The sequence below is a fragment of the Typopeltis vanoorti genome, chromosome 24 (genome assembly GCF_054136105.1).
Source record: "Typopeltis vanoorti isolate ZY-2024b chromosome 24, IOZ_Tvanoo_1.0, whole genome shotgun sequence".
NCBI classification, from domain to species: Eukaryota; Metazoa; Arthropoda; class Arachnida; order Uropygi; family Thelyphonidae; genus Typopeltis; species Typopeltis vanoorti.
The window spans coordinates 36418027-36433991 of NC_143572.1; the positions used below are offsets into that span (position 1 = coordinate 36418027).

The 15965-nt window shown below is 36.5% G+C and overlaps 1 protein-coding gene across 2 annotated transcripts in view; it reads left to right on the forward strand.

Annotated features, from left to right (window-relative positions):
• Positions 1 to 15965, forward strand: part of SA1 (stromal antigen) — a 327847-nt gene that overhangs the window by 56751 nt on the left and 255131 nt on the right. For both annotated transcript variants that reach the window (XM_090413330.1, XM_090413331.1), the window contains exon 7: positions 7425 to 7498. In XM_090413330.1, the coding sequence (XP_090269456.1) occupies positions 7425 to 7498 (74 nt within the window). The remainder of the gene's footprint in view (positions 1 to 7424; positions 7499 to 15965) is intronic.

Here is a 15965-nt window from a genome sequence, read left to right on the forward strand (position 1 = left end):
AAGGGAGTTGTTGTTTTCGACCTCGATGGTGAATTGGATACATTTGTGTTGTATGTTCAAGTGGCTTAGAATGTTATGTCCTGTTTCCCTTATAGTTTACAGGTACATTGAATTTTGTAAACCCCCTGGGTGGGCAAGGTACGGAAGAGGATTTTTGGAATAGCTAAGTAAATTTCTTAATTTTGCAGGAGGTTTGAAGGTTGTCATAATACTGTTTCGCAGCCATGGGGCCAAATGGTGGAAATATCAACATATCTGAGCCAGGCTTTAGGCTGGCAGAATCTAGAGCTCATTGCTTGAAGTCTTTTATGTAGAAGTTAGCTATTGGGTGTGTGTGGGGGGAGTGGTGATCCCATGGCCATACCTTCTTTTTGTGGGTAAAAATTATTTTGCCACATGAAATATCCAGAGCAGAGTATGTGGCCAAAGAGGGCTGTGATATCAGGTGGAAATATGTTTTGTAAGAGAAGAATAGTATCATTGATAGGGACATTAGTAAAAAGGGCAGTTATGTCAAAGATGACTAATAAATCTTCGTGATTGAGTGTGATGTTTCTAATTTTGTTTATGAAGTGTTGTGTATTTTTCATGTAGGAGAGGGGAATGACCTATCAACTCCTTGAGTGTGGCCGCTAGTTTCTTGGCTAAGTGATAATTAGGGCTGTCCATTCCTTTAACTATTACTCATAGCGATGTGTTCATTTTGTGTATTTTTGGCAGGCCATAAATTCTTGGAGCACAGGCTTAATGCGATATTAGTTTTTTGGTTGTTTCTTCTGGCCATGTGATTACTAATTTGATTAATTCTGTTGTTTTCTTTTGATGCAGTTTGTAGTTCACCATTTGGTACGTGTTGTGGTCAGATACCAATTTGTTCATTTTTTCCAGGTATGCTGTCTGATCAAGGACAACGGTAGCATTGCCTTTATCCATTTTTGTAATAGTGATGTCTCAGTTATTTTTTAAGGATTTAAGGGCCAATTTTTCTGTTTTGGTTAGGTTGCAACTTAGCTGTTTATTAGAGTTTAATATGTAGTACGTTTCCATTCATATTTTGTCATCTATGTTGTAGGGAAGGGATTTTAGACCTTTTTCATTGTGATAAATGAAATCTAATTTGTTAACTGACCTTGGTGCAATAGCATAGTTCAGGCCTTTTTCAGAACACTTCTGAAAAAAGGCCTGAATGGGATTCAGATCCAGGCTTTGTGGTGGATAGGGAAGATTGTGGACATTGCTGAACCATTGCTGAACAATTCATTCTTGCGTGATGGACAGTAGCATTGTTGTTCATGAAACAACCGTAACCTGCTGGATAAAAAGTCAACACATTGCAGAATGGACTTGATTGGCAACAGTATTCAGATATATTCCTTGGAGGACATCCAACCATCCAGCAATATATAGGGGACCCATTCCGTACCAACAGAACATGCCCCACACCATGACACCAGCTCCAGAACCTTGAGTTGTGTTTACAAGGCAAGCTGCTTTCATCGCTTTATGTGGGCTCCCACCAAACTGTGTCTACGGTCAGTACAAAACAAGGTGTACCTTGACTCGTCAGACCGCATGACTTTTTTTCTTGTCTACCAGCGTCCAGTTCATGGTCTTCGTGTGTTAAGGCTTAAGTGCTGAGAGGACATCATGTTGGAGGTTTGTACAGGGGGTGCAAACACACCACAGGCTAATAAAAACGTAATTTTCCATTCGGTAACTAAAAAGTTGCCGAATGGAAAATTTTCATAGTTTTCTTAGGAATGCTATCTGTGATATGTTTCACACACACAATTTGAATGTAGTAGTAGTAAAGCTTCAAAGGCATCTGAGCACTTAACTGTGTATAGGGGTGCATATGCACCCCAATATTCTCCACACAAAAATTGGTTTTTGTAAGCAGCTGCATTAGTATTTTTCCATAGTTTGTTTTGTATTTACATTCCTGTTGCCTGAAATATATATTTTTTGCTTTGGAACTATGTATGATTCTTGTATGAGCATGTATATTTTTCTTCGTTTTTAGTCATTTTTTGTTCAGCATACTGGTATACACTGTATTGTAATTTCATTATCTCTAAAATGCTTTGATGCAGTTTCAATTCAGTCTTTGCTCGTGTTTCAAAGAAGTAAGATCGGTTTTTTATTGAATTAGTGGCAAGTGTTTTTGGTTTTCATATTTAATATTGTCTTGCAAATTATGAACTGTTCTCTGCTGTGTTTATTGCTTTTTTTTTTTTTTTCATTACTGCTTATTGCCTAAGTTTGTTTTGTGATATGTTTATATTTTTGTTATATTTTTTATAGAATTTATTTAAGTTAAGGGATATTGCATCCCATATTGTTTCTTAGCCGAATAAGACACTCAAAGAGTTTCATGCCGAATATAGAAACTATATAAAGTTCGGCGATTCCAAGTGTAAGCAAATACCTGGAAAGCAGTACCTGATCCATTTAGGTAGTGCAAACTGAGGCAACTCATAGAAAAGGTGGAGCAAGCTCCGATCACTATTCTTGGTATTTGCCCATAATGTGAACTTGGCTCCCAGGAGCTGTATTACTGTTCTACATTATGAGAGAATGAGCTAATGAGATTAGGATATGAGACTAGGAGCTAAATTCACAGTATGGGCAAATACCAAGAATAGTGATCAGAGCTTGCTCCACCCTTTCTATGAGTTGCCTCAGTTTACACTACCTAAATGGATCAGGTGCTGCTTTCCAGGTATTTGCTTACGCTTGGAATCAGCGAACTTTATATAGTTTCTATGCTCGGAATGAAACTCTTTGAGTTTCTTATTTGGCTAAGAAACAATATGGAATGCAATATCCCTTAACTTAAATAAGCTAATGTCGCTGAATTGAAGCCTTTGGCTCTTCATATAATTAATAGTTTTTATAGAAATTTTTTTTTCTGTGGATATTTTAGATAATTATGACAGGAAGAAAAAGATGTCGTACCAGTTCCGAGATCTTTTAGAGGAAGTATCATCAGTTGCTTCATCAGATATGCCAAGCGATGATGATGATTCAGATGTGGAATTAGAAAACAATATTTTTGATGGCAATTTCTCAGCTTTTGACAATGTTGCTGAAGAATATATACCGCAATTAGATGATGAACTAACAGAAGAAGAAGCAAGTGCGGAATCTATAGCTACCATGGACGCTTCAGCTGCTGGTTCTGCTGAGAATATCCCAGAAAATGTTGTTTGTATATCCGAATAGAAACTCAAAAATGAACTGAAGATGAACCAATGTTTCTCCTGATGTATATAAATTTCCTGACATTCAGATATTTCGAGAAAGAGAAGGAATTGCCAGAGCAATACTAACTCAAAATCTATGCTCTGCAATGGACTGTTTCAAACAAATAATTCCTGAAACAATTATAACCGTGATTGTGTGTGAAACTAATAGAAAAGCCAGAGATCATTACGATGTATCCAGAAATCCACAGCAATACAAACAACCTCGTATTTGGTATGATACTAATGCTGATGAAATCTATACTATGATTGGCATTTTAATATATGCTGGAAGTTTTATGCCAAAGTTTTTTCTTTACATTTTGCACTGAAAATGCATGGGTGTAATTACACCCCTGTACATGGTTAACTTTAAAATATTTGTACTGTACACAGAGAGAGAGTATCGACAGCACTAGGAAAGGATTAAAAACTAATTTTAATGCTTCCAACAATATTTATCTCAGTCACCGAGACATCTTCAGGGAGTACAAAGAACACTTAACTATAAGTCCTGGAGGGAGGGGGGGTTAGGTTAGTGAATTTTAGGTAAACCATATATTCAGGGATGGAGAAGAGAACCAAAGGGTTTGAGTTTTTTTGTAATGATCCACAAACGAACCCCCCCCCCCCCAAAGACCCTATAGAGATGCCAGTGATGCTGCATGCTACAAACTGTCAAAACAGCTGGAAAACTCTTACCCCCCCCTCCTATTGTACTTATCACATCCTCTATAAAAAAACTACCCATTTTAAAACCTTGATTAAAAATCTAACTTTAAATAATAGATATATTGGTAAGCTTTGACACCACCTCACTGTATACCAGTATTCCCTTAACACTCTTAACACTGTTTTTCCTTCTAATATCTTTGATCTCTTTTCCTTTGCCATCCACTCTAGTTTATTTTTCTTGGAAGAACAAAATTTACAGATAAAGAGAACCACTATGGATTCCCTCATCTTGCCCCTCTTGCCAGTTTTTACTAATCAAGAAAATTTTGGAAAACAAGCCATAGACTCAGCACCTCTCAAACTTTCTATCTGGCTAAGATACGTAGATAATGTGTTCTCTGTTTGGCCTCATGGCCCAGACACACTAGACTCCTTCCTAAGTCACCTCAATAGTGTACATCCAAGAATCCAGTTTATGAAGGAAAAGGAAAATAACAGTAGTTTACTTTACCCTTTCTAGACCCTGCCTTCACTGTATATAGAAAACTCACTCACACAAGCAGATATATTTACAAACTTTCCTCCCACCACTCCTCTCAACAGTATGGCATCATTAAAACTCTAACCAATAGAGCCTATAATCTTTGTTCCAGTGGAACCCTCTTTCAACTGAATTCAACTATATACACAACACCTTCCTATCCAATGGCTACAGCAATTACAGAATTAAAAAAATAATCGGTTCCTCCCCATTCCTTGGCCATTGCCTTAGAAGGATTTCAGAAATGCCATCACCATCCTCTATGTTTGTAGCATATCAGAAAATATAGCCAGGTCTTTAAAAAAGTACAACCTCTACACAGCTTTTAAGCTCAACAAACTTGCTGCCCTTATCTGTTCTACCAAAGATTAGCTCCCTCCTCTCTCAGTGCCTGGAGTATATAAAGTACCCTGTTTCTTCAAGTTGGCTTACTTTGGACAGATAGGGAGATCAGCCACTATCTGTTTAGATGAACATAAATCATATATCTGCAATTATGACTATGGTCAATCTGGCCTTGCAGACCATGTATTGGATTCAACTCACAGGATCTTCTGGGGAAAAAACCACCATTCTCCACCATCCCAGATGAGTCTTTGACTCCACAGGGTCTTGGGTAATAATAATAGTAAATTTAACAAGGAAAGACTGTTTTTGGAATCTGCAGCAGCACTCAGAAATCAATCTAATTTAAACAAATATGGATGCATAAGACTTCCCAAAATTTGGTAAACAGTAATCATTAGAGGTCCCAGTTTACATCCTAGGCTACCTACAAATGCTCAGAAGGTGCACCACCTAAATAGGACTTTAGAGTTACCCACTTGTTTCATTAAGCATTGTGTTATCTTTGTGTGTGTGTGTGTGTTACAATTGTTATTTGTAAAGATGTCTCATTGACTGAGATGAAATATTGGAAGCATTAAAATTAGTTTTTAATCCTTTTCTAGTGCTGTCAATGCTCCATTAAACCTCCAACATGGAGTCATGGTGTTTCTGACACCATTGTAATCAAATTTTATGGTTCTTCAGAAATCAAGTGGTTCCATATTTTTATCCTCACACAAAAGGCCACAAGACCTATAGCACATTAGTGCCATGTGTGGGCGAGAGAAATAGAAGAAAGAAGGAACCTGTTAACATTTTGCTTGAATAGCTGAGGATTCTCTGGGGGGGGGGGGGGGGGGGGGGGACTTCCAAAAGACAGAAGTAGATGGAATGAAAGAGGAGGCAGTGAAGTTGGTTCGGTGAGTTTCAAGATGGAATGTAAAAGGATGGTGGTTAGCAGTATCTGTAGAAGAGGCACAAGGCAGAAACTGAATGTCTATGAGAGAAAGGGATTGAAGTGGGTATGTGAAAGAGAGGGATCATTAATTAGCTGGATCGTCTCTTCTGGATAGAATCGAGCAATTTTAGAGAGGATTTTGGTGCAGTATTCCATGGCTGGGTGGATTTGGGATTTATATAGAGTTAGCAACTATAGAGGTGTGAAGTGGTTCTTATGCAAAAAAAAAAAAAAAAAAAAAAAAAAAAAAAATTTAAAGTTTTTTTGGCAGCTGCAGAAGCTATAGTTGAAATATGGTTGTGCCAGGAAAGATTGGAGATACAAACAAGTCAGTCCAAGACAAGAAATCTGATCGTGTTTGGATATCTCAGTATTACTGAGTGAGGGGGGGGGGGGATGTGAACTCTTTCTTGATAGAGATCAGATAGGACTGAGTTTTGGTTGCACCACAAGATTTGTTGAATGAAAAGGGGAATAGGGTGTACTGTCATTGGCAAAGCTATGGATAGGATTGGAAATCTGTGAGAGCAGGTCATTTATATACAAGAATAAGAGAGTGGATGAAAGAACAGAACCCTGGGGTACTCTTGCAGTGGTGGGGAAATCTGAGGACAGGAAACTGCCCATCATGACATGTAGTGAGCATCCAGTGAGAAAGTTGCCAATACTGATCCTCTTCAATTCTCTGCACATAGTTCAGTGAGATATGGGTCAGGAACAGCCTTCATTAAATGCTTTGGTCAATTGCTGCATACAGGAAGTTCTGTTTGTCTACAAGTCTTCTCAGATAATGACTATCTTTTCTGAAAGACTGCTTAAGAACTACAGTCACACCTCTTAGACAAGCATTGTGGATAACTTTTCCACTGATTTGAACACCTGGGATCTCTCCTTTTGAGAAACCAGTCACCTCTGCCGTTTTCAAAATTGTGACTTCAGCCAGATGGGCACCACACTAAGCCCTTTATTGAACTCAGAAAGATCCTTTGTTTTTCCCATGATTACTCACCAGCAGCATTCTTAAGTAGATGATGACACATGTGACCAAGTATTTTGCATGTATGCAGCATAAGTGATCTTTATGTAAATCTACATAAAGATTTCTAATTCAGCGGCCAGCTGGTATATGTAGATGATGAATAAAAGTACTGAACCAAGCATTGATCCTCCCCTTTGCTGCATACCTGATTTTACATCAAACCATCTTTTGTTTTCATGACCTACAAAACTTAAAGATCATGTTATATTCCAATGATTTCTTGACTTTTTCTTGAAGTATGGAAATTGTTGTGATAGCCTCTATTTGGCTTTCAACTGATCTAGTATATGTACATATATAAATCTTATCAGGAATTCAGTAGGGATTTAATTCCCTTTATGAAAGATTAAAATTTTATTCGTTCATATTACAGTTTCTGTTTGAATATATTTACTCTAGCTGCCTTTCAGATTTCTTTAGAATTTTTATGATCACTACTGAAATGTATTTCCTCTTGGGTATTTTCTACCATTTAATCTCCTTAAATTTCCTATCACTATTATGCAAACTGCTTATCTCATTTAATAATTTTCAAAGGACACATTAACATACTAGTAAAGTAATAATAAAATTAGCTTAATGTAAGCCAGTCTTTTGCTATTATTATATTTAAATATACCCAAAATTGCTTTATTATAGCTGGAAGAAAATATGGAAGAGATCAAGAATATGCTTACATATATGTTTAAGAGTGTTTTCGTACATCGATATAGGTAAGTTTTAGTAGTCAGCATATGGCTATATTTTGATTACATATGAACTGCAGTTAATTTAAAAAAAAATATTTAAACAATTTTATCGTTTCAGTCTGTCTATTTTTCTTCTCATTCTGTTTTATACCTTAAAAAGAAAAAACGATGAATTAATTTTAATTTAGTAATGACAGCAATCTGAAAGAACAGATTGAATTTGATTGACAAAAATGTTAATATTTTATGGTAGAGACTAATTATTCATATATAATGACAGCTTCTACTGACTACTTTATGTGAGATTGCTTAAAAATTGTATTTGTTATAATATCACATGCCATTAGAGCAGTCCATTTAACAAAAGCTACTTCAGCATATGTTAGTGAAAAACCATTATCATTTTTATATATCTCATTTTATATTACATTATGGTTATCTCATTAATTTTTATCCTATTTAGTACTAAGTGATTGTCACTTCCAATTTCAAATCCTCTGTACACTATTGTATTTTGAACCATCATAAAGATATCGCTATCAACAATTACATAGTGTGTGAGGCATTTCTTGTGTCCTCTCTCTCCACGTGAACTTGTGCAAATCTTTATGTTGGAACATAGTGTTATTAATGACTATGTTTCCTCAGCAGAAATCCAGCCAGTATCATTATTAGCTTTGCCCTTTTTTCCAAATTTTCACAAAATATTCCTGTGTGTGGTGGTATTCATTTCCTACTCTGCTGTTTAGGTCTCCAAGGACTGCTTTTTCCATTTTCTTTGTGTCTACTTCTTGATCTAATGACTCAAAAAATCCCCCACTTCCTTAGAAGAACCTTCTGTGGAACCATAGGCACAAATAAGTTGCATTGACCATTTCACCTTTCTAACTACTTAGAACTGCCTTCCAATCGAGAAGTTTATCTTCACATTTAGTGTTGAATGCTATCATTACTTCTTCCTTTCCTTGATCATTATTGTCCAATGTAACATCCTATACTTATTTAGTGAGCTCACTAAATAAGATCTCACTTGTTTTTGTCTTCTTTCTCAATAATACCACTTATGTCCAGTGGTGAGCTATGGAAATTTTAACAAAGGGCTTGCATCGTCGAGCAAAAAAAAAAAAAAAAAAAGCCAAACTTAGTCCTTATAATACTTATATTGAGACTTTGTAGAGCTTCTGGCAGATATGATAATTCCTGTAGGATATCAATCATTAATGCTAGATATCTTTTAAAAATTCCAAATTAAAAAGCCCCTATATTTATCGTTCGATGCAAAATGCTTCCATAAAGCTGGGTAATTTCTCTACACAGCAAGAGCCGTTTGCAAACTGCCCATCATGGTCCAAACACATGGCCGATCTTTAAAATTTCGATACCAAAGTCTTTTGCAATCGTATTTAATTCTCGTTAATTTTTTGGTGATTGATGAAAAGCATATAATTTATCCATAAATTTTTCAAAATGATTTATTTCTTTAATGTTTTTTATCGAATCGTCTAATGCTAAGTGTAAACGACGAGCGCAATGCCAAATCACAACGTTGGGAAATTTTTGTAGAAGTTTGATTGCAACACCTGATTTGTTTCCTAACATTACGCTGTAATTACATTACAGAACAAAATGCAATGAAATGATTTTTTATATAGTTATCAGAAAATCCATATGAATTTAAAGTAGCAATTATAGTAGCATGTATATATTCTATGGTGGTATTTTCTAGTTCTACAAGATTATTAAACAAGAAGAACAAGGAACTCACAAATTTGAGAAAAATTTAACAAAGGGCCCCCTGCGAGCCCCTTATAGCTCACTACTGCTCATGTCCATGTGAACATTTTTCAATTCTTCTGCAAGTTTGATTTCCTTTCCATCAATACTTTTTATATTGCTAGTTCCTATCTTCAGTTCCTCCAACATTGGTTTTATTTGTCTTCTTCTAGATGTCGAGTTGGAGTTTGTTCCAGTAGCTGACTTTTTACTGTTTTCCCTGGTTCCCTGACAAAAACCACTGTTTTTGTCAGGGAACTTATCATTAAAGATCACTTATCAGATCATAGATTAGGATGTTACAAAATCTCAAAAAAAAAGTGTGCAAATTATTAAAAATCCTTACATCCTGGCCTAAAAAATTACCCAAAAAAAAAAAAAACTTAAACCTTATCATGTTAAACTATCCCCGATGTATGGGACAACTAAATTTCATAATTCTTGTAGATAAGCTTATAGGTTGGTTAGACATTCTTCTAATTTTTTAGGAAATGCAAACATAAACTACATTATTAATTATAAAAATTTTAATAAATACCTATATTTTGGCAATGTTGCATTGTCATCTTCAGGGATCACAAAACAATGATATGTGCACGTAGGCACTCACACTAAGCAAATGAGGCTGAAGAAAGGCAACTGAAGTCAGTCCTAGAGTCCTAAAAGGTCCCACTACCAGGCTAAATTGGGTTGTCTTGGCCATTGGGCTGACAATCTTAGAATGTAAGCTTCCCAAATTTGGGGCAGTCTCATGCACCCAAATTTGTTGAGGTTTGGGAAGTTTTTCAGAGCTGAGGCTGATTTAACGAATAATCTTTCATACTTAAGCTTGCTGTGGTGTAATAAAGTGGCCTTCTAGCGTATTCTGTGGTGGGTGTCCAATGCATGGTCAGCAAGTCCTGAGTGGCTGTATTGGTGGAACCGGATGTAGTCCTTGGGTTTGGATATCCTAATATTGACTGTCCTGCCTGTTTGGCTGTAGTAGGACAGTTTGCAACTGCAAGGGACCTGGTATTCTTCAGGTAGGTTTAGGGGGAAGTGTCTGTTCTTTGGTCTCCACCGGATAAGAGATGCCAATTTCTTATGGTTTGTAACTAATTGTGAGGTCATATTTTCTTAGGATTTTTGTTAGTTTTTCAGATGTACTCTGAACATGTGGAATGGTGATGTATTTAGAGATTTAGAGTAATCTTTGCTATGAAGGAGAAGGGAGGCTGTACTTAACTGGTTTTAATATTTTTGGGGGGGGTTGTAGCCATTGGCTAAGAAGGTGTTAAGGATATGGTTAAGTTCAATAGTTAGGGCATTGTTATCTGAACTGATTAATTTTGTCCTGTTATATAGGGTTTTTATAATCTCATATTGTTGGGAGGTGGGGGGGAATGTGTGACTGTTGGTGAATGTATCTCTACCTGTATGTGTGTAAGTTTTATGTATACAAAGAAAGCCAGGGATCCATCAGGCTGACATGTAATCAGTGTCTAGGAAAGGGAGACTTGTTGTTTTCATTTTTCAAGGTAATCTAGATCCTGGGGTGTTGATTGTTTAAGCATTAGAAATTGTGGAGTGTATCCAGGCCATGTAGCCAAATAGCGAACATGTAAAATTTGTGTAATGGTTTTATTTTTATTCTTATTATAATTACTACATAGAGCTAAAGTTTTTCCTTTATGTTTTTTTATTTACTTATGCTGAATTGATGTTTTGCCCCCTTTTCTGCCTTGCCTTAATATTTATCATATGTATGGCCGGCTTTAATTCCGATTGCTGCCAGCCATATATTTACGACTTATTCAGTCCCTTATGCTCTTCAGGCAAAATTTATTTGTTTTGTGACTGTGCCAGCCAGACTGTACTTCCGAGAGTGAGGGATTGAAATGTTGAATGACTGCAATGCAGGGGCTCATAACTTTAACAGAAATTTCTCATTATCTTACTCAACACTTAGGTTAGTCGTGGCAATTTCCTACTAACACACAGATTTTTTTGGAGATAGCGCATTAATAAGTATCAGCATGTTGTTTACAAGTCATTTATTCTAACTAAAGAAATGCATGTACGTTTGAAACAACAATTAGTTAGCTACACTTCCCTAGCTTATCTAAATCTTGATTAAGAGCTATTATACGATTCAATACTATACACTATACTACAACACAGTATTATACACAATTAAGATAACTTATTGTATACCTTCTCACAGTTGCATATATCCATATCATAAAAGTACCAACTTATCACAGCTATTTGCAAATCTTCCTTTACAAACAGTCCTTTATATTCAGTGAAAGTTCGTCAGGATACCTCGTTCTTTTGTCTTGATTATGACATTTCTATTTCTCAGTAGGACATTACGCCAATGCATTTAATTCTTAATGGCAGCACGATGGAATTCCAAGTGATGTCCTTCCTTTTCCCTGTAGTCAACAATTGGAAGCCTTCTATCAGAAAAATTCCTGGGGGAGATCTGGATTTCATCTGCGAGACTTTTCCTCTGGTTCCTGAACACAGGCGCTGGTGGTCACAGAGAGCACAGCAACTTCTATACTTTGGAACTACTCCTTTCTAGGAACACTTGGGAACTCCAGGGAACCTCAATTCCTACTCATCAGGTCGCTTAAATATCCTTTCCTTTCTTTGTCTTTCTTCCACAAATTTCACGCTTATCCTCAGGTGTGTCGACGTCTCTTTCGCGTGCTTTTTCCGAAGTCTTTGTTCCTGATGACTTAACCTTTGCAAGTCTCTGCAACTTTTTCCTTCAGGGCTTTCCTTTTGTTCTTTACTAATCTAGGCAATTTTTTCGCTGACTCTTTACTTTAACAAAGAATAATTATTTTCCTTTGTGTTGAGCACAATTGTTTTACAGCTAATATCGAAAGCATACATATGTTATACATTATAACTAATTTTTTATATCCACTTTATATCAACTTTACATTATATCTTATGTATTATTCTGACTTAAGGCCTTTTAAAACCAAACATGATAAGTTATGGAATAACTTGTTGTGCGAGATATTACAAACACGTCATTCATGTAGCATAGCTAAATAGTGAGTTTATGTGGGGCAGAGTTTAAGGCTTTTTCTTCAAAGGTCTCCTTAAAGAAGTTGGTCAGTGATGGAGAAAGTGGAGAACTCATGGCTGTCCCTCTCTAAAATTCATAAACCCAATATCCCTCATCCCCTTCTTCCACTAGTAGATAGCATAGACAACCTCACCTACAAACTAGATCCATCCAAACTACTTTCCTCCCTTATAGACATCTCTCTCTCCTTCATCCATCAAAAGCTCCTGCACTTCAAAACACTAGTAGAATATTTAACTTTGTCAGATTCTGATATTCTGGTTAGTTTTGATATCATCTCACATTTTCACTAATGTATCTTTGACAGAACCTCTTAACCTTATTAAGCTAGATCCCCCTCCCCTTCCCCTGACATATTTAAATTATTCAGATTTACCATATTTGCAGATTATTTCCTATGGGGAAAAAAAAAAAATACAAACAGCTAGATGGGTCTGCTCTGGGTTCCTCTCTTTTCCCTCCTCTAGCATACTTCTATGTTGAGCATTTTGAAAACAAAGTGCTTAATACAGCCACACTTAAACCTACATGGCTGCAATATGTTGATGTCTGTTTGCTGTTTGGCCATATGGTCCAGACATGCAAGATACTTTTTGTGGCAGATCTTAACAGCCAACATCCTAAAATAAACTTCACCACAGAAAATTTCTCTTTTTTTCATACACTATTGACATGACTTCCTAATGGCTCATTATCCTTTTCTGTCTAGAGAAAAACCTACTCATACTAAGATATTTACATAAACAATCTCTCTATCACCCTTCCCAACAGTATAGCATCCTCAAAACACTGACTCACCAAGCCAGGGCTATTTGTTCCAATGACAACCCTTGACATGGAGCTCAGAGACATTCACAACACCTTTTTAGCCAATGACTACAGCATACATAAAATAGATAAATATTGCATGTACTTCCCAACTCTCCTATACCTAACACACACACAAAATCACCACAAAACCATTCCCTTCCCATATGTTAAGGGTACATCAGAAAAAATAGCCAAAGTTCTCTGAAAATATGATCTACATACCACTTTCAAACCCTTCATTCAGTTGCCTTATATGTTCTCCTAAAGATCAACTACATCCATTTGAACAAAAACTACATCTGAGACCATCTGTTTGGGAAATAGAGATTGGTAGACCATGCTCTGGATACTCCTTCACATAGAATCATATGGATAAAAACATCCATATTACATAAAGTCATTATAGTCTGAGAGACTATTCTGAATCAGCATCAGCTATGAAGCAATCTTCCAATTTCATCAAGTATGGTTGCATTAATTTACCTAAGATCTGGGAGACTATCATTTTAAGACCTAATAGCTGGACTTCTCTAAGCTAACTTTGTAGTTAGCTGACCCATGGAGGGCACTACGTCAGGACATCAAGTGTAAATTACAATGTAAATTGTTGCCACAATACTTAGTTTAGTGCTGAATGCCTATTACGTTGTGCTCTGATGATGCTCGGCAGAAAACCAGCAAAATATTGTTGTACTGTATTTTTTCCTCTTGGTGATGTTTATACCATTCAACATTATTATGAATACAGATTTTCACTGCAGAAAACTGTTTTTGTATGCATTTTTGTCCAAACATGGTCTTTATCCTGACCCAGAACAAAGATGAGCACAAACAGCAATCTTGGTTACACTGGAAGCAAGGTTTTTTTTTAGACTTGCTTGGGATGGGGACTGACATTTCTACCACATATAAATCAGTTGTAAGATGGCATTAAAGAAAGATCAGCATCCTTTGTACTAAACTTTCACCTCTCAGAATGCAGACAAATATATGCTCTGCTTATATTGAACACTTATCAGATCAACAATTGAGTCTCAGGTCTATGCTTCTGCAAGAGACAGTATGCTTCAAGGCTGGATCCAATCTACTGTCATGCTACCAGAATTGCAACCAGAGCATTTCAAACATCAACTATTCCCAGTTTTTACATTAAGCAAATGAACCACCTTTATTTCTTCAATATTAGTAGCTGCCCTTATTATATGTAACCAAAATAATATCTCTGCAAGACCACCCCATGTGATCAATTATTTTTCATCCACAGGGAGTATAATATGTCAGACTCCAATACATTTTTGGTTTGTGAATAAAAGCATTTTTGCTAGCTGTAGTACATCAGTGTAACTAGTACTTCATTGATGCTGTTAAATGTGTTACCACAATACACAGCTGTATTCTATTGTGCAGCTTCTTCATTTGCCACAGATTAGAAAAACATTCCTTTCCTCTGTCTGCTGACAGCTCTTTCAAACACAGAGCAGAACATCTAATTTTGTATCAGTCTATAGACAGTTTAAATCACTGTCTATAGACTGAAATCAGAGCCCACCAGAATGTACCAACTGTGCTGTTGAGCTTGCATTAAATTATATAAAATTGAAACACTACCCAAGGGGCATTATTTATGCTGATTCCTGAAGCTCTCTTCAGGCAGTTAGAATTCAGGTATACCAATCACATCCAGTATTTAAGCCTCATGAAATAAAGATAATAACACGCTATACCTGACTAAAGCTGAAATTAAACTGTGGCAGTAGCATCTGTGCAGGTTTTTCAGATAGGAAGGTTGTTCTTGCTTGGCTCCATACATAGTCATCTTCCTTCTTGTTGAGGGGTGATGATATACCCATGTGTAACTGCTGTGGCTTTGTGTAAACCATCATACATTTTTTTTCTTTTTTGATCAGCTGTCCTTGTTTTGTCAATGAGCACTCATTATATTAGCACTTTTAATAATCCCTTTGGATTTTGTATACACCCAGTCAGATTTCGATTCCTCCAATATACGAAATGTTTTTGAATTTCCATGAAAGAATACAGCCTTTAAGAAACTTAAGTGTTCCTATCATGTCCCCCCCCCCTTTTTTTTTCCCACCTATCAGTCAACTTTTGCAGTCCACAAATTCTCAATCTATCCTCATAGGGAGAATTCCATGGACCATTCACCATCTTGGTCACTCACCTCTGTCTGGATCCTCTCCACCACTTCCTCATTCCCCAAGAAATCCAGATGACCAGATCTGAGTAGAGTAATCCAGATGTGGTTGTATCAAGGCTTTATAAGCAGGAATGAAAACTGCCTTATTTCTGCATGTGTGTTCTTCAGTAACCAAGTATTTCTGTGAGCTACCCAATATGCCCTTTAAACTTCAGCTCTCTATCTACTATCCCCAAATCCCTGGCTTCATCAGTACAGTTCCCTCAATTTTGGTATACAGCTTGTAATCTTTGTATATCAAAATGCATAACTTAACACTTTCCCACATTAAATTGACATCCATTATGTTTTGCCCATACTGTCAGCCTATTCAAATCATCCTGCACTCTCTACATTATCCTACTCCACTTTGCACCATCAGCAAACAACTAAATATCTCCCTTCAGATTATTTCCTATGCCATTTATGTACAAATTGAACAGCAATGATCCAAGAACTGAGTCCTGCAGCACATTACTGGTCACCTGCCTTCTCCTGGATTCTGCTTCTCCATATGCTACTTTTTGGTATCTGTCCATGAGCCACCCTTTAATCCATATCACCAGTTTCTTATCCTTCTCCATCTTTCTGCAGTGTTCACCAAATATGTGAAATATCAGAGA